The following is a 24,952-nucleotide window of genomic DNA, read 5'->3' on the forward strand; positions in this document are numbered from 1 at the left end:
GGAGATTATTCCATCTCCCTTAGTGTTATAAGAATTAAGTGAGAATGTATGGAAAGTACTTAGCCAGAAACCAGCCCACAAAAGAGGCTGAAGCTGTGGTGGTCTCCCTGATCCTGTGTATAGTACATTCAAAGCCAAGATGACAACAATTTCAAACAGGAAATAGATCAAGTATAAAGCTGGCCAAGTCTACCAGATAAATATAATTCTTCTCCTCAAACAAAAACTTTTCTGAGACAGTAGCTTGACTTTCACTGTCCAAAGATTATTCCAATGGTAAGAATTTCAAGCCAAATAATAGAGGAGGAATCTGCTGATGCAAGCTAGTGAGGGAGATATTTACGAGACTGAATGCCCTTTAAAATTATACCATAGCTGTGCATATTCTCAGTTTGTGTAAATATCTGAAGCAAGTAACCTTTTAGACAAGGGCAAAGTGGCTTCTTTCTATTACAGTACTTTGATGGCTGGCACACAGGAAGAAAAAAAATGTTTAAGAGAAGGCTCATGTTCAAGATCATTACTGCACACAATTTCTAAAAGCTCTCATTTTAAAATTAAAAGACCTCTGAAAAAGCTAAGACTAAAAGTCATTTGCACCTTACTATAAATTATCTTAATTAGATAACTTTCCTTCTTAATATCCTAAACAGAGTTGGAAAATTAGAAGTTTTGATTCATTATAAGTAATTGATCATGGGAACATGATTAAGCTTAGGTAAGACACTGATTTTGGATAGAGAAATCAAAAAAAGAGGAAACTAGGTAACAAAGGACCTAAAAAGCAAAAAAAAAAAATGGCGTACAGGACACAGAAGTAACAAAATTGTCAGACTGTCTAGAGTTGAGTTCACTTCATGGATTCACTAACAGTCATTTTCCATGCTTGGCTTCCACGAAAATGTCACCATCTAAAATGAGAGACAACTATCACCGTGACTCCTATGACAGTGTGTGCCCCAGGTATCTCTATGAATGTTAGACATGTAAAACTGGTTGAGTGCTGAGTGAACGAAGGGTTTAATAATGGCTGAGAACAGAATGCCACCTTAAGACCTTCTGTTGCTTGAAAACTTTTTATTTAGGTTAATATTTTATAAGCATCTTCATTATTTAGTTGCTTAAGTACTCAATTGTCAATCACTATTATCAGTGGGTGTTCTCTGAGTCCATGGCAAAATGTCATGGTTTAAAGCATTAATTACCAGAGAGCTAAATTTGTAGTGACCCTAATGGTTCTGTATGCAGATAGTTATAATGACTGTCCATTTTTAAAATGTTAATTTATTTTTATAACATTACTACTACTTTTATTACTACTATTGCTATAACATTACATCTTAAACTTTTATAGCAGAAAAATCTTCGAGAGAGAAACCATATATATGACAAAGGAAAGCTCATCCAGTTACCAGGCTTAACCTTACCCCGCTACTGCTCTATTCTTTTCCCTTTATTTTTCTACCACACCAAGAACAACCTGTCATCCACTGCCGACTCCCAGTTTACCCTGTCATAAAGCAATTCCCCTTTGCAGCATGGGCTCCATTCCATCATAAACAAATTCCCTTTGATCATCAGACTCTTTTTGGAATTCTTTCTCAACCTCCTTATCTCGGTTAACAACCAGCTTACCTTGGTGGAGGTCTCTACTTCTTTTCTCCACAGATGCTTTTTTTTTTTGTATAAATCATGGAACCAGAAGGCATTCTCTAGTCTTTTATTGCTACTTTTAAATAATTATTCTATACTCATTTAAAAAAAAAAAAATCCCCCTCACTTTAATACAGCAGTACCTTTCTGGCATATTACAAATGACTTTTCTATAGCATTCTTTTTGTACTTAAATGTATCTGCTTTATGGTTTTTAATCTCCAGCTTTTCATCTTTTAATTTATTCATTTTTAATCCCCCTGTCAGCATTCTTTGTGAGCTAAAATTCCATGTGGGTAGTGTACTCAACCTCCTGGTCTTGACCTCCTCAAGACCCACAATCCCTTGCTTCGCTCCACGTCAATCATGCTCACCCATGACAGGTCCCAGAAATAGTCACCACCTATTGTAGCACATCCCAAATCCTACCTGACGACAACTTTCTCCACATTTCTATTTCTTTGAGTCTTCTAGTCTCTTAGCCTCACCTTGTGGCCCCTTATTCACTTCACTTCCTTTCCTAGACCCATGGACCTACTGTCAATTATTAAAAGAGCTAACACCAACACCTCGAGACATTTTATATGACCTAGAAATCCAGAACCTTCAATCAACTCTACAATCTGCCTTCACTGCTTCTCGAACTAATCTGTTAGAGATGAAGTGGGAGGAGTCTAAGCATACAGATTTTTTATCACAAAAAGACTTTTTAAAAACTAGTTATTTATTTACTTATTTATTATTAAAATTATTGGGGTGACATTGATCAACAAAATCCGGTAAGTTTCAAGTATAAAATTCGACAGTATGTCATATATACACATACATACATACGTACATACATATATACATATGCACACACACACACACACATATATATATAAATTGCATTGCGTTCACCACCCACAGATTTCCTTCTGTCACCAAATATTTGACCCCTTTTACCCTTATCTACCTCCCTCCTCTCCTGTTCCCTCTGGTTAAAGACTATTTTTTGAAATTAGCTCAACCTTCACCAACTTATCCTGTCGACTCCTTTCCCATTACCTGGTGACTTTTCTAAAAGTTGCTGATCTTCTTAAGCCCCCAAGCCAACCTACACCCTCTTTGCACTTAGTGGATGGTGCTTTCTCCTACCTCTCTGAAAAAAGAGAGACCATCAGGCATGAACCCATTTAAAATCTCTTTTCTCCTTATCCTGTCTAAAAACAAACCTGTGCCCCATTTCCCCCTCTTCCAAGTCTCAAAATCTTCTCAACCCTGTATCGCCAAATCTTCTTCTAATGTGTGAAAATTCTGAGACACTAACCCACAGCAGACCACCAACCTCCACCTTCCTGTGCCTAACATGCCACCAAAACTATACAGCAAAGGACACCACTAACTTCCACTGTCAAAAACAAGATTGGATACTCAGTCTTTACCTTACTTTACTCTTCTGTTGCATGGGACACTTTTGACCATTCCTTTCTGATACTTTCAACCCTTAGTCCCTGTGACCACTTGCACTAGTTGGCCATGTTCATTCCTCTTGCTGTTCCTACCTTCTAAATGTTGGATTGCTTACATCCACAGGCCTCGTTCACTTTTCCGCTCCTCTCTCTAGGTAATCTCATACACTTTTGTGATTTTAACTACCACATACAAAGCTCAGAATTATGGACTCTATCTTGCTCAGATCCTTCATTAAATTCCAATATCACTATCAATTAATAAACAAAAATGTCCACATATATGTCGAAAAGTCATTATAAAGTCAACAGATGGAAAACTGAACTAATTACTGCTCTTCTCTGATTCCCAATAGTATGTGGTGATGCCATTCATTCATTCCAGCTCTACTTTATTCCTTACGTCCTATTTTCCTTACCAGGTCCTGTTAAATTTATGTCTTTAATATCTGTTTAACTGTCTTTCTCACTTAGCCCAAGCTTTTATAATCCTTCCTTTGAATCAATGCAGTAGCCACCCCATCATTCTCTTTGCTCTAACATCCTCTCCCCTCCCCTCCCCTCCCCTCCCAAACACAGATGAAAAATATTTTTCTCCTACTGCTGCCCAAGCAATGTTTCTAAACTACAAGTGTGATCATCCCACTATAAGTATTCTGTAGCTAGTAAAACCCTTGCTACCCAAAGCTAACATTGGAATTCCTCACTACAGCACTCAGAACCTTTATGACTGATCTGAGTCTATCTTCCCAGCCCACCTGATTTGTCATTACATTTAACCCCACAGCTTACCCTTCATGTCACTTCTCTACCATGTCTACCACTCAACTGTTGGAATTATCATCCAGTACTACTGATTCTAATTTCCACCCTTATCTAGACCGTGAGCTCCTTGAAGACAGACACCATGTATTATTACATCTGTGTCCTTACCCCCAGGAACCCAAGGAAAGTTTAATAAATGTTGGCTGATTGATAGGCTATGAAGTACCATGAAAACAAATAGTTACCCTGAACTATTTTTGCTACTATTAAGGCAAATATATCTTCCTAGGAAAACTGCCATTTTCATTACAATTTTGCAGCAACCAAAGGTATGCTTCCCAACTGCAAGCTCATCTCTCCTTCCTGATTCAACAAGAAGGAGGAACCAGAGAGGATCATGAGTTAAGAATGACTTTACGATGAGTACAAAAATGGTTCTGGTTAGTGTGAGTGCATTTTTTTCTCCACTACTTATACCAGACTTGAGTGACCATCTGAAGGACACGTTCACCAACGCAAACCGGAGCTCAGACAGGGCACATACCTTCCACGCAGCGACAGCCCTCTTGTAGCACCCGAGCGTACATGTCCACTTTGGACTGAGAAAGGAGCTGGTCTCCAGTCAGGTATGTGTTGTGAGAGGAAGCAATGTAGTAGTTGCACAGGGGCTGATCCATGTCCTGGTACACTTCATGATGCAGTGGGTTAAATACGTCACAAGCAGGACTACGCATGAAGTTCGTGAAGCCTTTGGAAGAAAGAGAGAAGGAAGTGCTATAGCTTTAAAGTATATGTAACAGGGACAAAAGAGCTCAACGTGTGTTCGCAGGGATTATCTGAGTTACCCTCAGAACAGCCTTGGGAGGGAACATTGGGGCAATGGGAGACTTGCTCCGGGTCAAATGGATAGCTTCATATGACTTTGGGGAGTGGTAGTTTAAACGTAACCTACAGAAAAAGACTTTTTAAGAATTTTGACTGAATGGGGGAAAAGGACTTCCTGCAAAGCCATTCAGTAATTACTGAGCTCAAGCTACGATTATACAGTGTGACCTAATCAGTGACTGATGCAGAGTTAAAGCATTATTTATACTAAGTGGTATAATGATCAACCAACAATCTGATAGGCTAAGTTGATTTGAAAAATAATGTTGTCAGTGCCATAGCTGAGAGAGCAGGTCAAAAGTTAGCCTCGGCCAGAATTCAGGGTGTGATTTGGAAACTATGAAACTGGTTTGGGAAGAAGCTATTAATGGCTAGCACACTTAATAAAAGAAATAGTGCTTAAAGGTTATGTAGAAAACTCTGTCATTTTTTTCAAATGCCTGGGTAGAAGAGGCATTCACTAATATATGAATAAATACATGAATGACCCACAAATACCTAAGTGGGATGGTTATTAGGGTAAATTGTTTCAAGTCTTCAAGAATCATGTGCTAAAACTGTATCCATAATTATCCTCTGAGGCTGGAGAATTTCCTCATGCCCTTCTTGATGGCTGTAACTTAATCATGTTTAATTCCATCTTTTAGGGTCATACCAAGGAAAAGATCCATTTCTTAGTAATTAGTCCAAATTAGTTTATTTTCTCTGGTTGTTTTTAAAATGGTTTTTAATAATATAAATTTTAAATTATTCCTCTTTGTTTTAATTATCCTCTACCTCAAGAAGTAAACACAAACTCCCCTGGCCCACACTGAGCCTAGAAGTGGGGGAAATAAGAGGCCAACAATCCAAGATGATGAGATACACCATGGCTTTGGATGGTCTTGAGGGCAACAGGGCACCCCAGTCTTTCGTTAAGAATATCTATATGTTCTGCTTGCAAGATTCTCCTCTTAAGTCGAAGCCTGACATTTTTCCCTATATATTTTAAATGCATATAATTTAGCCATTCATGCAGCTATATTCATATATTATTTCTAGTTAAGATCCTAAGACCTAGATTCTGAATATAGAACTGTGGACAAATAATTTAATTTCTTTGAGCCTCACTTTCCTCAATCATAAAATGAGATAGTTGTATTAAAAAAATTTGTGGTTCCAACAAACCTCTCCACGGCTACCAACTAAGCAAAATTAGTTATTCACCAATTTTAAGAAGTATGTTTCCTTTCAAGTCACTAGTTTCATACATTATTTATTTGAGAATTGGATTTCCCTTTATAAAATGATCGGGTTAGTACTATTTCCAAAAATTAGCCATTTGAGAAAAGTCCAAATATCTCTTTGTATCTTTCATACATAGTAGCATCAAGTTGACTTGGTATGAGTCAAAAATGCGTATCGTCATTGCAAAAGTAGGAGAAGTGACAATATCATGGTATCTGCTTTGCAGGAAAAAATATGTGTGTGCTTGTGGGCGGTCAGGGGTTATTTGAATCATCAGTTATTCCATGGATAGCTCTGATTTTTTTCTCCTAAAAATTTTGCTATAGTTTAACTTAATGAACTGAATTGAAAAATGAGAAATTAAGAATATTGGTTTTTTACCTTCTATACCAAGAACACTTTTTGCCTTATTTTCTTCTGAAACTTCAAATTTCTTTATGATGTCAAGACAATAGTCTGTTGTCACATTATTCATCTAAAACAAAACAAAACAAAACAGAGCATTAGTAGAGTACCTGAAATTTCATGTTTCTCTACACTAAAAATCAGCATACTGATTTTTCAAGCATTCTTGACACAGAGCAAAATGGTTAACTAAACAGTGTTTAAGCTTAATAGTGTCACAACCACTTTATCTTTGAAAAATGATCATGATCAATCTTCCTTGCACTTTTCAGATTTAATCAGCAAAACAGATTAGATTTCAGAAAACAGCACTTCAACTACTAAATATGCTCTATGAAGCAATAAAAAATAAAATCAATAATCAATGCAACTGCATTGCCAAAAATCCACTCACTATAAGCTATTAGCTATCTCCAAAACTAATGTTTTCTACACAAACACTGAAGGTTGCTAATCATAAATACATGTTAAAAGAAAATGATTCCCTACCAAAACAGGTGTTCTAGGTAAACCCACCTGTGTGTGTGTGTGTGTAACTATACATCCTTCCTCTGAAGCATGAGAGCAGTCTGCCATGCTGATTCAAGAACACAGAGGTTAGGAAGAAAAAATAAAAACCAAAAGCGACATGAAGCAGCTGTCATAGCAAGAGAACTCTGGAGCTGGCCTGCTTGTGGCCAGCGCAGTCAGCTCCTATTACTGACAGTGTGACCTTAAATAAGTCATTCACCTTCTCTGTGGCTACCATATAAGGCAGATGTGAGGATTAAATGAATTGATATTTGTAAGAATGACGTGTGGCTCATGGACATGCCAGCATTACTGAGCTAGCCTCAAGGTTGCTGCGTGAACATCACGTACTTGGTGTCACTGGGAAAAGTAAACTCTTCAGGAATCATTTCTTGAATTAAAACAGTAGTATAAAGGATGTCATATTTTGATCAAAAATCCATTTGAGTGAAATTTATAATTCTTACTTTATTCAGAGTCCTACACTCCCAGATACCACCTGAAAATACCATAAATTAAACCATGCTACCAACGAGCACCTCTACTGATCCAGTCAGGCTTTGAGCAGATCCGTAATTTGTCTGCTATAAGCTACAGAGGTTTATTGCATGCAATCCAAAAGATATTTTCTCACAAAATAAAAAGAACCAAACTGATAAAAATTATATGTGCCATGGGAAGACTGAGTTCACATTGCAATTATTTGGTTTATGAGGCCATTTGTTCAGAGATGTAGGGGCCTTGAACTAGACTCAGGCAGTCTGCCAGGAGCCCATGAGATCTAAACGAACAACAAAAAACTTATCCTGGGATGGAGCTAATTGCAGACGAGTAAGAACACGATACTAGTCCAAGATACAAAGCAAGATGTGCTAACAAAATGCATCCTATTTGAAAAGTGTTCATTAAATTGGTGAAATTATTAGCAGGCATTCTGGGAAGTCACAGTTTTCTAGGTACTATGAAAGAATTAATGGGAAATAATCCACGTTCTGCCCAAAATTCAAGTCTTTAGGATTAACTCAGTCAAATACAGTAAAACCTCATAATGACAATTGAAATATGAGTCGATCAGCTCCTATCCTTCCCCCATTCCTGTTCTTATTTAATTAACCTCTCCACAGTAAAATCCTACATTTTACACAGTTGAATTTTTTTAGACTTTACCTAAAAAGTTATATTGGGGTTTCACTGAATGAATGAAGGTCCAATATCGGTTAATGCTCGTTATTGTCCTTTTCCCCCACGTTTTGCTTCCCATTTGACATAGCTGGTAAGGTAAAACAGAAACACTTACTCCCTATTTCCCATGGAGGTCACTTAGGAGTTTTATTTGCTATCTATCTCTGAGTCACTTGCTGTCTCCAATATTCTTACTGTTCAAGGCTATCGGCTCTAAACCAAGAACTTAAGGAAAACTTGATTTATGTAAACTTGATTTATATAAAACTTGATTTTAATAACGGTTCTTTACTTTGAATAACGTGGTCAGTGTTGTGCAGTTTATAAAGAGCTTTTATACCCACAATCTTAAATAGTTCTTATAACAGTCTTGTAAAGGTAGTATTTTTATCCCCATTATGTAGAAAGGAAAACTGATACTAAGGTTAACTATTTTAATCCAAGTCACAAAACCAGTAAGAAGCAGAGCCAAGGTTCAAATTTCAACCTTCTGACTTCAAGTCCAAGCTTTTCTTTTATATTGTATCTATTCTCTGGGTGTTTTTCTTTATTTATACAGAAATACTGCTTTCTTTGAAACTGGTTTTTCAATATAGCAGGAACTCCTGAATTTTTTGCAACTTTCAAATCAGTTACTATAATTTGACTTCTTTGATTATTCCAGGTTGAACTCCATTCTTTGTTCCTCGTTTATTATAGTTCTTTAATCTCATCCCTAAGAGAAAAGACTAAATAGCCCTCATATTAAAGGTCAATCTACTTCAGATGGACGAGTTGTAGAAACCAAAATACTTGTGTTCTGACACCAGTGTTTTATTCCCACACTTCTTTGCAAGTCTTCTAGCAAAGCTTTTCAAGCGAGTGTAAACTTCTCAACAGTTGGAGGGAGTAAATAATTATAATTGTTACAGTCATGATTTCCAAACACAAAATCTTAATAGAATTTTCAGAGAATTTTAATATTGCTTAGCTTTTTAATTTACTTTTGTTAAAGTAACATATCCATAATTAAATAAGTCAAAACTAAGATACTTATGACTAAAAGCAGAATGCCCACGCCTAATAATCAGAATCACAATCCATAGGCAAAAATGCCAACATTTCTAGGTATGTTTTGTGGAAGGAGTCTTTATATTCCTAATAATTATGCAAATGATGTTATTTTTTACTTTATATGCCTTAAATATTATCTATTAATTTTTTATGTATTAGATAAAGACAGCTCTTTGGGGCCAGCAAAATTAACTTTCTCTCTCTATCCATCCTCCCAATATGGTTATAACTTAATTTTTACTAAATTATTCTCCAGTGTGTAAATTGTTTTTATCTATGCAAAGATCGAACATTGGGTCTGTTGTATAACATGATTTTCTTCTTTTACATATTTTTCTGATTTAATTGCTGTGCTTCTTATCTATTTGGTTAATTTTAAATGACCCTATCACAGCTTCTTCCCTATGACTCTAATGGTCTCTCAGCATTATTTTTCACTCATCCAAAGGTAACAGGTAATCAATCCATAAATAGCATTTTTCCCTCTTGAAAAGTCCTCCTCCTTCAGGTTGGATGAGTTCTGGAACTTTTTTCAGCTTTTGCCCTGACTTCATCTGTCACTGTCAAAGAGCATTCAAGAAGTAAATTATGCATTTCTTGTATGTGTTTGTGTGTGTTGTGTTTTTTCATTCCACACATACATCTGGTTAATGGTTCAGCCAGGTAGAAGAATTTCTAGGCCAGAAATCATTGCTTCTGTGTATTTAGTCTTCCACATTTGCTGTTGAGAAGTCCGATGCCATTCTGATTTCAATCCTTTTTATAGGGCCTATTTTTGTTCATTAATTTGGTTATTTTTTCTCTTTATGCAAGCTTTTAAGGGTTCGCTTTATCCTTGGCATTGCAAAATTTCACTATTACTTGTCTCTGCAATCTTTTTACATTCACTGTGCTTGGCACTCAGTGAGCCCTTCCTATCTTTTGGTGCTAATCATTTCTTGTATTACTTTTTTTGATAATTTCCTCTTTTTTATTTCTTCTTATCGTTTTCTGTAACTCCTGTTATTCAGATAGTGGACCATCTGGATCAATCGACTAATTTCCTTATCTTTTCTTTCCATTTTCCATTTATTTCTTGTTTGTACTACCTTCTTGGCAATTTTCTCAACTTCTGTGTTCTACACCATTTATTAAATTTAGTTCTCTGCTCTTTTCTTCCTCTGAATCTTTTCTCTTAGCACCTTCTCCTGCTTTGTGGCCACAATTTTATCTATCATTCTGATGTATTAATGTCAATTCTAAATTTTTCTTTCTCCCTGCATTGCCTCCAATTCCTCCAGCTTTCTTGATTCTATTTGTCTTGCTTTCTGTTTCTTATAGTAACTGGCTTTTAAAAACTAGGCAATAAAAAAAAATTGGTTGGAAGTTTTGTATTCTTGAACAAGGTTTAATGACTTGTGGGCTTCACTATGGAATTCTCTGGCTGAACTATTTTATTTGGAGACTTCTGATACAAGTGTTTTTAGGAAATTTTTCCTTGAGATCGTGTGTTAATCTCCTAGGGCTACTGTAACACATTATCACAAACTTGGTGACTTAAAACAACAAAAACTTATTCTCTCTCAGAATAAAGAAGAAAAGGGGGCAACTGGTAGATCACAGAGAGATAATGTATAGATCAGAAAAACAAAGTTACAATAAGAAGCCCCTCTAGCATAGGATCAGAAAAGCTCTGAAAAATCTCCTAGGATTAACCATCTCCAAGCGTGTTTCAGCCGAAAGCACTGCATAAATAGAAATATGCTTTATATTTATCTATGGAGGTAGCATTTGCTCTTAATGAACTATAAGGGTGTTTCAATATTCCTGTCTTCTCTTCCACTCTTCTCAATCCATAAGAAACAAAAAGATAACGAGAGGGTAGAGGCTTGCTAAGAAAGGTTGTCAAGGGGGTTAGAAGAATTCAATCAAATGATCACTTCTGAACCAAAGTCTGAAAAGGATTAAACACAAAACACATTCAGCCCCTGTGCCAAGAAATGGATAGGAACTCTGGAGGAGATGTAAGTTGTTTTTGGCAAATAAGGGAGAGAGGGGAAGAAACAAAAAGCCTCAAACAGCCCTAGTACTTTGGAACCACAGACTGATGGATTTCTGCGATCGTTATCTGCAAATACAAGAGAAACCTCAGCCAGCTGGCTTCTTGCTGGCTTATTGCTTAACTGGCATTTCTTCGCAGACATAAAAGAATGAGAGTTTCATAAAAGAGTGAAAGTTTCCCTTAACACATCCACATTTTAAGGATGAAAGTCCTAATCAAACGGCACTTGGACCTGTCAAAGACATAAAATCAATTTTCAGAGAGCTTCAGTGAAATGAAAATCTGATCTGTGGGCCAATGTTTGATTTCACATAATCTCTGACAGCATATGTGGCCAGCAGTGATATTTCACTTCACAACTGAGTAAATCTATAAAAGCTGAATACTCTGGTGTCTATACCAACCTTATGCCATCAGAAAAGAATGAATTACATACTGCCATATGGATTGTCAAATTGGCTCAGATTTGTTCCTTCGTGAACATCCTATTTCAAAAGTCCAAACCCCACAAAATTCTTGATTAATAAATAACTCTCTTGCCGCACATTTAGATCACATTGAATTTTTCTGTATTTTAAAAAATGCTGAAATGAATGACCTTATAACTTTTTTTCTACACGCAATTATTTTCTTAGGATAAATTACTAGAAATAAAATGAATTGGTAAAAGTATAATAAATTATATAACATCTGATAAATAAAACTGTCCTATAGAAAGATTATACCATTCCACAACCTCAACAGAAATATAAGAAATGAACATCATGTTTAGTAATAATTTTTTTAACCTTTACTAATTTGATAGGTAAGTCTCTTGGTTTTCATATTTTTAAATTACTAATGGACCATGAACATTTTTCACAGATTTATTGACTTTTTAAAAACTCTTTCATGCTTCAAATGTTTTGCTCACTTTTCTGTTGGGTATTCATTTTTTTCCTTAATAGCACACAAGAACAATATCCATATTAAGGAAATCCATGATGTCTCTTTTTTATATGTTGCAAATATTTTCCTAGTTTGTACTTAATATTAATTTGTATGGTGTTGGCTACATTGGGCCACATATAAACTTAAAGTTTTAGGACATTAATATTTTCCTTTACGGTTTATGTCTCTTGATGTATCATAATTTTTAAAATTTCTTTCAGGTTATGCTCATATGCAGTTTCTAGCTAATTTAGAAAATTAAACTGGATACAGGTAATCATCTGCCAGGGGCAGATGTCACAAAATGCTGCTGTCAAGAAACATTGCCTTCTGTTTTTCTTAACTAAAATTTACTGGGTAAATGCCAATATAACCAAAAGGAGGGAAGGTGCATATGCCTATTAGCAAGTGACATCCACTACTGCTATTCAAATGGATTGGGTTAATCCTGCTAGTCAAATAAATTTGAAATCGGTAGCTTTATACATTTAAAAATTTTCACACTGTTGTGCTTCTGAATATCTCTGTCAAAGGGCTTCCCCTTTCATTATTACAATCCAACTTTGATTTGACAATGTGCGATAGGAAAGGTAGACATCAGTTTTCCTTTGTGCAAATGAGGAAGCCGAGGCTTAGAAACAATGCTGATTGGCCTGCCCATGATTCTCCAACCACTAAAGCTTACAGGGTGTGGAATGCAGGTCTTCGATGTTCCTGGTCTAATGTTCTTTCCACTGTACTAGGAAGGGGTCCTCCTGTGAGAATGGGGAAGTAGCGATAATGGCAGGAAACAGAAGAGTAGAAATGTAGAAAGAGCACATTCTTTAGGCAAAAAAAAAAAAAAAATCTCTTACCTCTTTCCTATTTTCTACCTGTCTAATAGCTAACTTTGGTCATGGAGAATCTCTGCCAAATTATCAAGCTAATTACAATGACAGAGTTAGATAAAACATTTTGCTAACACTATCCAGCTTAATCCTTAAAAAAGCAATGACGAAATTCATAAAATCTGAATCTGTTTTTCCCAAAATGTATGTGACTGTGGTAATGAGATAAAGTAAAATATTACCAGGTCTAGTGTCTTTTTTTCTGACACCAACCAAATCTCTGATTCTTTGACACTAACTGGGTACATGAACTACCCAGGGTTGACATTAGACCCCCAAGGTTAAGGGCTCAGGCCTCCAGATTGCCCCCAAGTCAGATGCCAGCCACAAAATAGGGGTTTGGGCTATCCCCATTTCTGCTTGGCTGACCACAAATTTTGGGGTTCTGTCAAAAAAAAAAAAAAAAGAACTGGACAAGAGTTAAAGCAGTAAAAATAGATTTGAATCATTAACTACATACTGCAATAGGGGAGAAGAGAACTCAGTATACAACTGGTTCGATTCCTAATACAGGATGGACCAGTGGGGATTTATAGCCAAGGAGTAGGGTAGGGAGAAGAAGCATTCCAGATAAACTGATCTAACAGAATTCTTGCTAAAGGCAGGCCGGGCAACCAAATATCACCTGAGAGATAGTGGAGAATGAGGAATCTTTATCGGATATCAAAAGTGATCAGATGGGGATTCTGGTTAAACTGATTTAGCAGCACTGGACAAGGCCCGAGGCCAGGGTCTGGTTGAAAAAGGACTCAGAAGAGCCTATCTAGAGTTTAGTCAAAGAGAAAATCTTTATCAGTTCCCATGATTCAATTTCTATAATTCACTAGAATGACTCGGAATTCAGAAAGATACCTTACTTACTCTTTATTAGTGGTTTATTATAAAGTGGAATAAATGCACAGAGCAAGGTAAGGGGAGTTGTTCGGAGTTCCCTTGCCTTCTCAGAGCACCTCCCACCCAGCACTTCTATGTGTTCACCAACCAGGAAGCTCTCCAAACCCCATGGTTTTGAGGTTTTTATAGAGGTTCCATTATGTAGGCACGCTTGATTAAATCATTCCTGTCATTTGCCACAACATGTTTAAAACCAAGAGGAACTGTGCTAAGTGAAATGTCAGACACAGAAAGATAAATACTGCATGATCTCACTAAACGTGGAATGCAAAAATGTCAAAATCATAAAAGCAGAGAGTAGAATGTTGGTTTTCATGGAACAGGGAGTGGGTAGGAGGGAGGGAGAGTGGGAAGAATGTTGGTCAAAGATACAAAGGTTCAATTATAGGGAATGAATCTGGAGATCTAATGTACAGCATAGTGACTCTAGTTAATGTTACTGTATCACATACTTGAAATTGGCTAAGAGTTGATCTTGAGTGTTCTTGCCACACAAAAATAAATTGCAACCATATGAGTTGACAGATATGTTAAATTGCTTGACTGTGGTAATCATTTCATAGTACATACATATATCGAAACCTCATGTTGTACACCTTAAATATATATAATTTTTATTCATCAAGTATACCTCAATAAAGCTGGGGGGAAATTTTACTTTAATGAGAAACAGAATCTAAGGCAATATTTAAAAAGCAATAGGACAAAACTTACCTTATCGCAATTCGTCCTACATAGTATTAAAATTAAAGGTCTTATTTTAAATACATTTTGGGATTCCCTTTGTTAATCAGGACTTAATTTACTTAGCCTTTCATATGACCAAATTGCAATTTCCCATCAGAATTATCAATAAATAACTATTTTGCTAGTTAAGAATTACATCATAGTTAATAAATACCTAGAAATATAACTAATATAAAGAAAACATTACCATTGTATCTAAAATGGAACACATGAGTTACCATTCAACTTTGTGAAAAAATACACATAGCCACATTCAACATATTTAAGATAAAAAATGTATGTGTTCAATTTATCACTTTCTCTTTAAAAGCTGCAGGAAACATTTTAAATAACTCAAAGGTAAGACTTCTGAAAAAAAAATTTTTTTAAGATTTCTGTGGAATAGTGATATTTATGCCTCTATCCTAAATTTAAAGTATATCTACATCCAAACCCAAGAGAAACCCATTGTATCTTTCACAATTTTTTCTAAGTAAACATTCAACAATCTAATACTACCTTTTGCTCCACCTTCAAAAACTGGGCCAGTTCTTCCACAGTTAGGTGATCTTTCTTGTCACTGTAGCTCAAGAGCAACAAATAAAGGTCTCGTCTCAACGACATCATTTTGTAAAAAACACAGAACTCTTCAAATGTCAAAGTTCCCTGATTCTCATCTGTATCAGCTTCCTGAAAGTGGCATAGAAAAAACAAGGCAGTTTTAAAGTCTGAAATAGGAAATTCAGTACTGGGAAATAATATTTACTATAAAAAGGCTAGTATACATTTCACAAATGGTAAACACACATTCTTTTCAAGCACACATGGATCAACTTTAAAATGGACTATATATTAGGCTGCAAGTAAAGTTGTAAATTATGAAGAATTGACCTTATTTTACGGATCATCGTAAATTCATAAAACAAAGAAAGCTTTTCTAAAAAAAAAATCGTGCATGAAAACAACATAATATCTTCTAAATAGGAAAGTGAATACATGCATTACATATTTAAACTTGTGTGACGAAGTTAAAGCAGTAGAGGAAACCCGAAGTTTTCAGTTTATTAGAAAACAAGGTTGATTAAAAACAAGTAAGCTAATAATTCAACTCAAAAATCTAGGAAAGAATTTAAGCTAAAAAAAAAAATAGAAAGAAATAAATTATAAATGAGAGCAGAAAGCAAGAGATAGAAAACAAATGGATATAAATCAAATGCGAGTGAGTCAACCAAAAGCTGCTGTTTTGAAGAAACTAATGAAAAAGAAATCTTGAATAAGACTAATCATGAACAAAAGAGAGAAGATATATTTAACCTATGGTGAAAATATCAGTCTCTCTCATCATCCTCTGAACTGCATTTCAATCAAATGTAACTTTTAACTGTAGCAGAATCTCTCCTAATTTTGTGTAGGTAGTTCAGTGTTCTTATAGCCATCAGTATCATTGTTCCCTCCCTGGTTTTCCTCCATTTAAGTCTGAAAAATCCATCTAAACTGATTTGTAGTTGAAATTATTTATTTCTAGCAACTATTGAGTGAGAATCTTCCGCCATGTATCTTCCTTCTAATTGGCTAAAATTTTTTAACACTGTTAAAACTGTTATTTTTGAAACTGTTATTTTCAAATATATAATGAGCAGCAAACCCATTTACATGATCTTCATTCTAAGTGGACACAGTGGTAACTGAACAAAAACTGACAGGGAAACAATGGCATTTTGAAATTCGTGGGATTTGTGAAGTAGTCGCAGCTGTTTTATGTGGTTTTAAACACAGGTTTGAGAATCAAAGTGCATAAAAACCTTTTCTTAAACGTTGCTAACTTTGGGTCAATTATTAACAAACACTTTGATCAATATTTAAATCATACGTAGTTTCTTCGTGAGGCTGATTGCTGTTGCCTTCTGTCATTTTAAAAATAGAGACAGATGGGTCTGTACAATATCAGCAGTTTTGGCGTTTGAGGCTCTCGGTTGTAGAATCTTTGCATCCTAATGAACCTTGGAGCTAGATCTAATGTTCACATTTCTGCCACAACTTTGTTTCAAAATATCTAATCCTGACACGGAAATGAAACATTTTTCAAGACTTCCCTGTAACTGCCTGAACAATTAAGAGTAGTAAAACTCTGAGGTTTAAACCATAGCATCAAAGACTTCAAAAGAAGCTATCCCTATCTTCCTTAAGATTATTTTTTTAAAAAATCAATTGAATCTTGCACTGCAACAAAAAGGCAAAAAAAAAAAAAAAAAAAAAAAAATTCTAGGAAGGCTTTAATGTCTTTTGCAGAAATTCATTCAAAAAAAATTTTAAAGAGAATTTTCTTGAAATAATGCTAAGATCCTTGGTCCTATCACCCCTGCCATGAACACTTGCAGAACCCTGCTAGAAGCAAGACCCAAGCAGACATGTTCTACACACAACAGGCCCAACTGCTTCTCCACGCACTTCTGGCTTGGTAAGTCTTTGAATTGAAGGTCATAAAAAGAGACTCTTAATATTTTCTTAAAACTTCTCTAAAGGATTTACTGTGAACCCATAGACATTTGACATAAACATTTTCCGGTTCACCCTCTAAAAGTCTTGGTGTATTAGAGATAAAAGGTGTCTTAAGGGGAAAAATATAGAAGTAAAAATAATTTAATATCTTACAATTCAGCTTTATCTTACTTTCAAAAATTACCAAGGAAAACATTACTTTTACAGGTATAAACTTTGCCCTCCTCTTTAAGCTCGGCATCTCTGGTTTAGTCAGCAGCTACCTCTTCAGTGCTACGAACACCTCCTACGAAAAGGATCAGACTGGGAGGTGCAGCTCACAACAAGACAAAAACGAGATGGCACGGAGAGTGCCGGGAATGTGGCAAGCCTTTTCATATAGTTTAAAGGACAATTCACTCCATTTGTAACAACTCATTTCCCATCCAAAGCCCCTCACTCCATCTCTGGGGTTCCTTCCATAGCATTATCTCATTCCCTCCTCTTCTTTCCTTTCTCTCATTTGTTCCCCAGTACAATGGGACCAAGTTCCCCACAATGCAAACCATCTCCAGCCAAGAGCTTCCAAGGACAGGACCGTTGCAAGAGGTCACAGATGGAAGCCGGCCTCCATCTTCCATTCATCATCACCACTCACCCCTCATGCTGTTTCTGCCCTTACCCCCTTCAAGGACAAGCACTTAGAAAACAAAGAAAGTACAAAACATTAAAAATCATGAACTATCACTCTATATATTTATTTTACAAAATGTCACCTACCCAACCACTTAGAAAATCATTGTAGAGCATGGATTGTGCATATCTCTTACCTCCAAATTAGAGCCTTTCCTAAATTAATATACTAGTAATTACTAATAATCTAACATTGTCTTTGTACCAACTTAAATGTAACAGAGCTGACTTCTGCACCTTAGACAGAGAACTAAGTACAGTCCCAGACAGGAGTAAATTTGGGCCTAAGGACTTTCCTCAAGGACTTGTCAACGGGGAAAGAGCATCTCACCTAACACCAACAAGCAGCTGAATGAACTTCTGGAGAGCTCCCTAAAAGGTAAGACTTGTGTATTCTGAATCTTAAACTCCTCTGAAACAAAAGAGAGCTCTTGAGGATTTCAACAAGTGCTATTTTTTTCATGTTAGTCTTTATTCTTATCCTCACAACAACCTGTGAGGCAGGGAAATCAGATGTCAACATCCTAAGAAACTTGATCACATTTACTCCATTATTTGTCGGTAAAGTGTTTGGAATTACTCTCTAAAAACAGCTACGACAACAAAAAAGCATTTTAGGAAATGAAATTGTGGACTCATGGTAAATTTAGAATGTTTCTTTTCCCTCGAACAAAATGCCTGTCTTCAGCAAAGAAAAATAAAGTAATACAAAGAAAATATTAGTTTCCAACAAAACAAAATAGCCTTTTGAAATATCTAAGTACAATAATAACCTCTAATGTGTATTTCACATAAGGCCAGCGCAATTGTGAAAACCTACCTGAAACATTTGTCTGACTTTTCTTCGGGGTAGATTGACATTTAGTTTATGCATCAATTGGTATATCTCTTCAATATTCAATAAGCCGTCGCCATTCTTATCAGCTTCCTCAAAGGTCTGCTTCACCCACATGCAGAAACGTCAAGAAAAGCACTTGTGTTTTCACAAAGTAAAAACTGCTCTCTCACAGAATACTCACAAGAGTGTTGATCATCATCACCGAACTTGAGAAGAAATTTTTTGAGGAGGCCCTGCAATCCACAGGCTCTTAGTGAGCTACCAAGAGTAACAACAACGACGAGAGGAATGAAAGGAGCAGCACATAGAAGTGATTCCCTCCACTGTGAAATGAGTTAAACCGTATTCTTTTGAGAGGTTCTTCAACTCAAACGTTTTTATCCATTCTGTTAAAGTATCTCTACGATGTGGCGAAACTCCAAATATACCAAACCTAGGCCTCGACTTCTCCCTCTATGGCCTTTCATGTAGTATCTCATTATCGTCACAATACCCCACCGCACTACACAATCTTTCCAGTTCCCTTTTCTCAGTCCCACTCCTACAGTTAGAAGGTTAGAATACCTAGTTTAATCTTATTGTTCACATGAGGATATAAACTGGAAGAGAGGGAGAAATTTGGTAAGGCTTAATAAGGGACCCAGGTGTCAAACCCAGATCTCATGCAACCTAGCCTAGCACTCTCTCCTCCTTCACAGAAGGCCTGTTTCTAGACTAGCTTTGATGGGTCTTATCTAATAGCTCCAAACTTGTAAATCAAGGGCAGTGATACAGACTGTAAGCCTTACATGCTACAGGCTGCCCTCACAGCTCAAGGATAACACTGGGTGACTGAGGCTGTGAAACTGAGTTTATATACAAAGGATTTGCATCAGGTGAACTGAGATTTTAAAAGACCCTCAGGAGAATGAGTATTGTACTGTTTTACATAGTGGAGAATAAATGGTCATAAATGGGTGAGTTGAAAAATTCCAAGTTTTAGCAGGGCATGTTTTAAAAATGGATGATTCATAGTTATTGAGAGTTAAATTTAAAAAGGCAGAAATTGTGTGTATACACAATTAGAAAAGCAAACTGAGTTTCAAAATGTGAAGGATAATGAGGAAGAAAGAAATGAAGGTGATGAAATCAGACTCAAAGTACGCAAAAGGCATAGGTTTAACATTGAGAAATGAGAAAATGGGAGTAGGTCAGAAGAAAGGGTCAATGGAGAATATCTGCTTATCGAGCAGGCGACATCAAACTGAGATTTTCATTTTAAGTTGAAATATTAACTAACCTCTCAGTGATAACAGCACATTTACATTTCTAAGGTGATTCAAATTAATAATTGTAGGAGATTGTACCTTAGAAAGTAAAAGTAACCAGAAAGTTAAAGTCTTATTTCTTCCAAAGTTAAATAGAAGTGAATTTCTGATTGTAAACACCTTGTTTCATATTTTGTTCCCTTTTAACATTTGAAATTAACCAACCCAGTTCTTTCGGTTTTTCGATTTTTCCTCATAGAGTTCAGGCAGGATCTCATTACATATGACACCAGGAAGGTAAAGGGTGACTTGCAGAAAAATGACTGAAGAACCAAGAGTGGAATATTTGGGCCAATCACTAATAAGTAACCGAATCTCATTTTTGTTTGTTTGTTTTCTGGGCCCACAGTGCCCATTCCATGAGCTCTATTTCTTTTTGACTATGGACACTACTCTGTGCCCCACAAATATTTAGCCAATGTTCAAAGACATGATGAAATGAGTCCGATGACAGAAATATTGTCATCCTTTTGTTCTATACTTCTTCACCAAAGCCTCTCAAGGACTTCCCCAGAGAAAAGGCAGGGTCAAGCACACCCTAAGTAAGAATATTCTGCAGATACAGACCCTTGAGGAAGGGCCTGTGTCTGTACCACCTTCAGTGTTGACACACGAATTGGCCTTGACAGTTGGTTTAGGGGATACAGGGTTGGTAAGACAGAAAGAGAGGTAGAATCAGATCAAGAAATACCCACTAGTTCTGATTCTTTGGACCTAACCCTGTGACAGTGGGTTACTTATGCATTCCTTTGGGCTTCTATTTCTTTGTCTATAATGTCAGTGAGTACACCCAGATGGCCTTGAAGTCCGCTTTGACTCTAAGACTCTGTGAAAGGAAAACCATTCTCTCCTAGTAACAGTACACATGTATAAGATACAATTGCAGGTTAAAGTATCCAGATATCTTAAAGTTGTTCTTCCTACTTACAACATGAGTGTCCAAGGAAGCCCTGGATTAGTGATTCATCGCCATACACATGATAAATTTAAGAATAAAACAGTCATGCTACAAAGAAAAACTGCGAGAGTAAAAACTGAATGAAAAGTTATGACCTGTATTTCTATCAAGAAATTATAGAAAAATGTAAAGCAATGAATGGTGTTTAGTGTAGGGGTAGACAAACTTTTGGGATCAAGAGACTAGTAATAAAGATTTTAGGCTTTGCAGGCCATTTGGTTCCATTTGCAACTACTCAACTCTCTCATTCTTAAATAGAAATATATAAATGAACTGGCATGCTTATGTTACGACAACACTTTATTTATGGACACTGACATTTGAATTTCATATAATTTTCATATGTTACAAAATGTTGTTGGTCCTTTGATTTTTTCCAACCATTGAAAACCCATTCTTAGCTCGCAGCCCATGTAAAAATAAATGGTGGGCCGAATTTGCCCTACAGGCTTCAGTTTGCGGGGTCCCTCATTTATAGGGAAGGCACAGGGCTTCAGTTTACAGCATCCATAAGGGACTCCCTACAGCCTTCTAGAGGTAATAATTTCTTTTGTGGGGTCAAGAGATAATGTGGGGAACAAAGTAGAAGAAGGATCTGATGGAGAAAAATGCTGAAACTAGGTGCCAATACTATCATTTTTGCATACTGGGGCTGCTGAAATTTCAGACCTTAATCTACCTGAATAAGAAAGCAAAAGATTTTCTAATCCTTACCTCTCTTAAGCAATAATGATAGCAGCTATTATTTATAAAGGGTCTAAGCACTTTTTGTACATAGACTCATCTGATCTTCACACACCTGCATAGGGTAGGCACTATCGCTAATATCATTTCCATGTTACAAATAAAAACTCTGAGGCAATGAAGTTTAACTCACCCAAAGTTGCACAGTACATGGCAGATTTGGGGCTCGAACTCAGCACCAGTCTGAGTCTTTAACCACAACAGTATATTGTTTCTGTATGTACCTCCAATTTAACATGTTCATGCTGCAGAAATAGCTTGAATTATGCTTTACACTAGATGGATTTTTTTTCTACAGCCATTTAAGATTCATTATTCTCATCATTTGTTCACAGTTGAAATTTTCAGGCCTAATTGAAATCGAATAATAATGAACATTCCAAATTTGCTCTCCCGATTAATGTAACTGAATGTATGTCCAATTAAGAAGGTCATTCTAGCATTAAGATATTATCTAAAACCCTATCAAGTTACAGCAAATCTATATGAGAATGGTTTCCTGACTCAAATAACATTCTCTATTTTTGACATCAGGTTTCTCTTTATCATTCATTAATTTCCTCTTTCCTTTTCTTTCTTCACTGACACAAATATAACTGCTTTTGTGTTTTTTGAACTGTTCCTCTGTGTAGTTCTGGGATGTACTTGCTTTCCAAATAGCATATTTTCAGAATATGAAATCACTCAGTTTTCAACCTAGTTAATTCAAATATGAAAACTTTCTACTGCCAGTAAACATGGACAAACAAATCACATTCGAAACACTATTGCTTAAGCTAGTATATTAAAACTAGAGTATTATAATTTTCAGATATTAAATGCAGTCTCCATGATAACCATAAAGAAAATAGCCATAGAATATACACAAAAAGAAATGAGAAAAAAATTGAACATTTCACTGCAAAAAAAAAAAAAATCAACTAAACACAAAAGTCAGGAATGCAGAAAATGAGGGACAAAAGAAAGCTGTAAGGCATGTAGAAAAAAAAGAGCATTATGACAGAAGAAAATCTCTCCTTATCAGTAAATGCTTTAAATATTAATGGAATAAACTCTCTGAACAAAAGACAGAGATTGGCATGAATAAAAGCACATGAGCCAATTATATGTTGTCTATAAGGGACTCACTTGAGATCCAGACAAACAGGTTGAAAGCGAAAAGATGGAAAAAGATATTCTGCGCAAATAGTGACCGAAAGAGAGCCGGAGTGGTTATACTAATATCAGACAAAATAGACTTTAAATGAAAAAGTTAGAAGAGCAGTATATATTAATAAAAGGTTTGATACAGTAAGTTATGATAATTGCAAACATTTATGCATCTAATGATATACCATCAAAATATATAAAGCAAAAACTGACAAAATTGAAAAAAGAAATAGTTCTGCAATAATAGTTGAAGGCTTCAATACTCCACACACAATAATGGACAGAACAACTAGACAGATGTAGAGAAAGAGAGGACTTAAACAAGATGACGATAAACCAACCAGATCTAACAGACCCATACGGTCAATCTACACAACAACGTACAAATTCTACTCAAGTGCACGTGACATGTTTTCCAGACTAGACCATATTTTAGGCCACATATTTAAGACTCTAAATTTAAAAAGATAGATAACATACAAAGTATCTTCTCTGATCACCATGGGATAAAGTTTGAAATCAATAACAAAAGAAAATCTGGAAAATTCACAAAATTGTGAAAATTAATTGACACCCTTAAACAATCAATAGATCAAAGCAAAGCACAAGGAATTAGAAAATACTTACAGGTGAGTGAAAATGAAAATACAACATACCAAAACTTATGAGATGCAGTGAAAGTAGTGTTAAGGGGGAAATTAAATTTATGGCTATAAATGCTACATTAGAAAAGAAGATCTCAAATCAACAATCTAACTTTACAAACTAAGAAACTAGAAAAAGAAAAACAAACCAAACCCAAAACTAGCAGGAGGAAGAAAATAAGAAAGATTAGTCCAAAGATAAATGAAATAGAGAACAGAAAAACAATAGAAAAAATCAATAAAACCAAAAGTTCATCATTCTTCAAAAAGATCAACAAAATTGACAAACCTTAAGCTAGATGGACTAAGAAAAAAGTAGAGAAGACTCACATTACTAAAATCAGAAATGAAAATGAGAAAATTACTACAGAAATAAAAAAAGGTTATGAGAGTACTATGAACAAGCATATGCCAACAAACTGCATAATATAGATGAAATGGACAAATTCCTAGAAACAGGAAACCTACCAAATCTAATAACAAAGAAATAGAAAATCTGAATAGATCTATAGTTAGTATGGAGATAGAATGAATAATCTCTCAACAAAGAAAAGTTCTGGACTTGATGGCTTCACTGGTGAATTCTACCAAACAATTAAAGAACTAATACCAATCTTTCTTAAATTTTTCCAAAGAAAAATTGAAAAGAAAGGAACACTTCCTAACTCATTTTGTGAGGCCAGCATCAATCTGATAGCAAAGCCAAAGACATCACAGAAAACTACTGACCAATATCTCTTATGATCATTGATTAAAAAAAAAGAAAAAATTCTCAACAATTCAGCAGCATATTAAAAGGATTATACACCATGACCAAGTAGAATTTATTCCTGGAATACAAAGCTGGTTCAACATGCAAACATCAATCAATGTAATAAATGACATTAACATAACAAAGGGAAAAGCCACATGAACATCTCAATTGATGCAATAAAAGCATTTGCTAAAATATATCACCCTTCATGATAAAACCACTCACCAAAATAGAAGAGAAGAAAACCACCTCAACATAATAAAGCATATATAAAAAATCCAGAGCAAACATCGTTCAATAGTAAAAGACTGAAAGCTTTTCCTCTAAGATTAGGAACACAGCAAAGATGCCTACTTTCACTACTTCTATTCAGCATAGTACCAAAGTTCTAGCCAGAACAATTAGGCAAGAAAAAGAAATAAAAAGCATCTAAATTAGAAAGGGAGAAATAAAATTATCTGTTTGCCATAACATAACCTCATATGTAGAAAACCCTAAAGACTCACTCCATAAAAGAAAAAGTTGTTAAAACTTTTTAATAAATGAATTTAGGAAAGTACTAGGGTAAAAAGCAGCACATAAATCAGTTGCATTTTTATAAACGAACAATCCGAAAAAGAAATAACGAAACAATTCCATTTACGATAGCATTAAAAAGAATAAAATACTTAAGAATTAACTTAACCAAGGAGCTGAAAAGAGTTGTACAACTACAAAACATTGCTAAAGAAATTTAAAATGATATAAATAAATAGAAACACATCCCACATTCACAGAT

General features: G+C 35.5%; 1 protein-coding gene across 5 annotated transcripts in view; it reads right to left on the reverse strand.

Moving 5' to 3' along the window:
- Positions 1-24,952, reverse strand: part of PLCH1 (phospholipase C eta 1) — a 200,289-nt gene that overhangs the window by 50,874 nt on the left and 124,463 nt on the right. For all 5 annotated transcript variants that reach the window (XM_036218660.1, XM_036218659.1, XM_036218658.1 and 2 more), the window contains 4 exons: positions 18,601-18,730; positions 15,129-15,299; positions 6,363-6,456; positions 4,414-4,617 (listed from right to left, as the gene is read on the reverse strand). In XM_036218660.1, the coding sequence (XP_036074553.1) occupies positions 4,414-4,617; positions 6,363-6,456; positions 15,129-15,299; positions 18,601-18,730 (599 nt within the window). The remainder of the gene's footprint in view (positions 1-4,413; positions 4,618-6,362; positions 6,457-15,128; positions 15,300-18,600; positions 18,731-24,952) is intronic.

The sequence above is a fragment of the Rousettus aegyptiacus genome, unplaced genomic scaffold (genome assembly GCF_014176215.1).
Source record: "Rousettus aegyptiacus isolate mRouAeg1 unplaced genomic scaffold, mRouAeg1.p scaffold_m13_p_4, whole genome shotgun sequence".
NCBI classification, from domain to species: domain Eukaryota; kingdom Metazoa; phylum Chordata; class Mammalia; order Chiroptera; family Pteropodidae; genus Rousettus; species Rousettus aegyptiacus.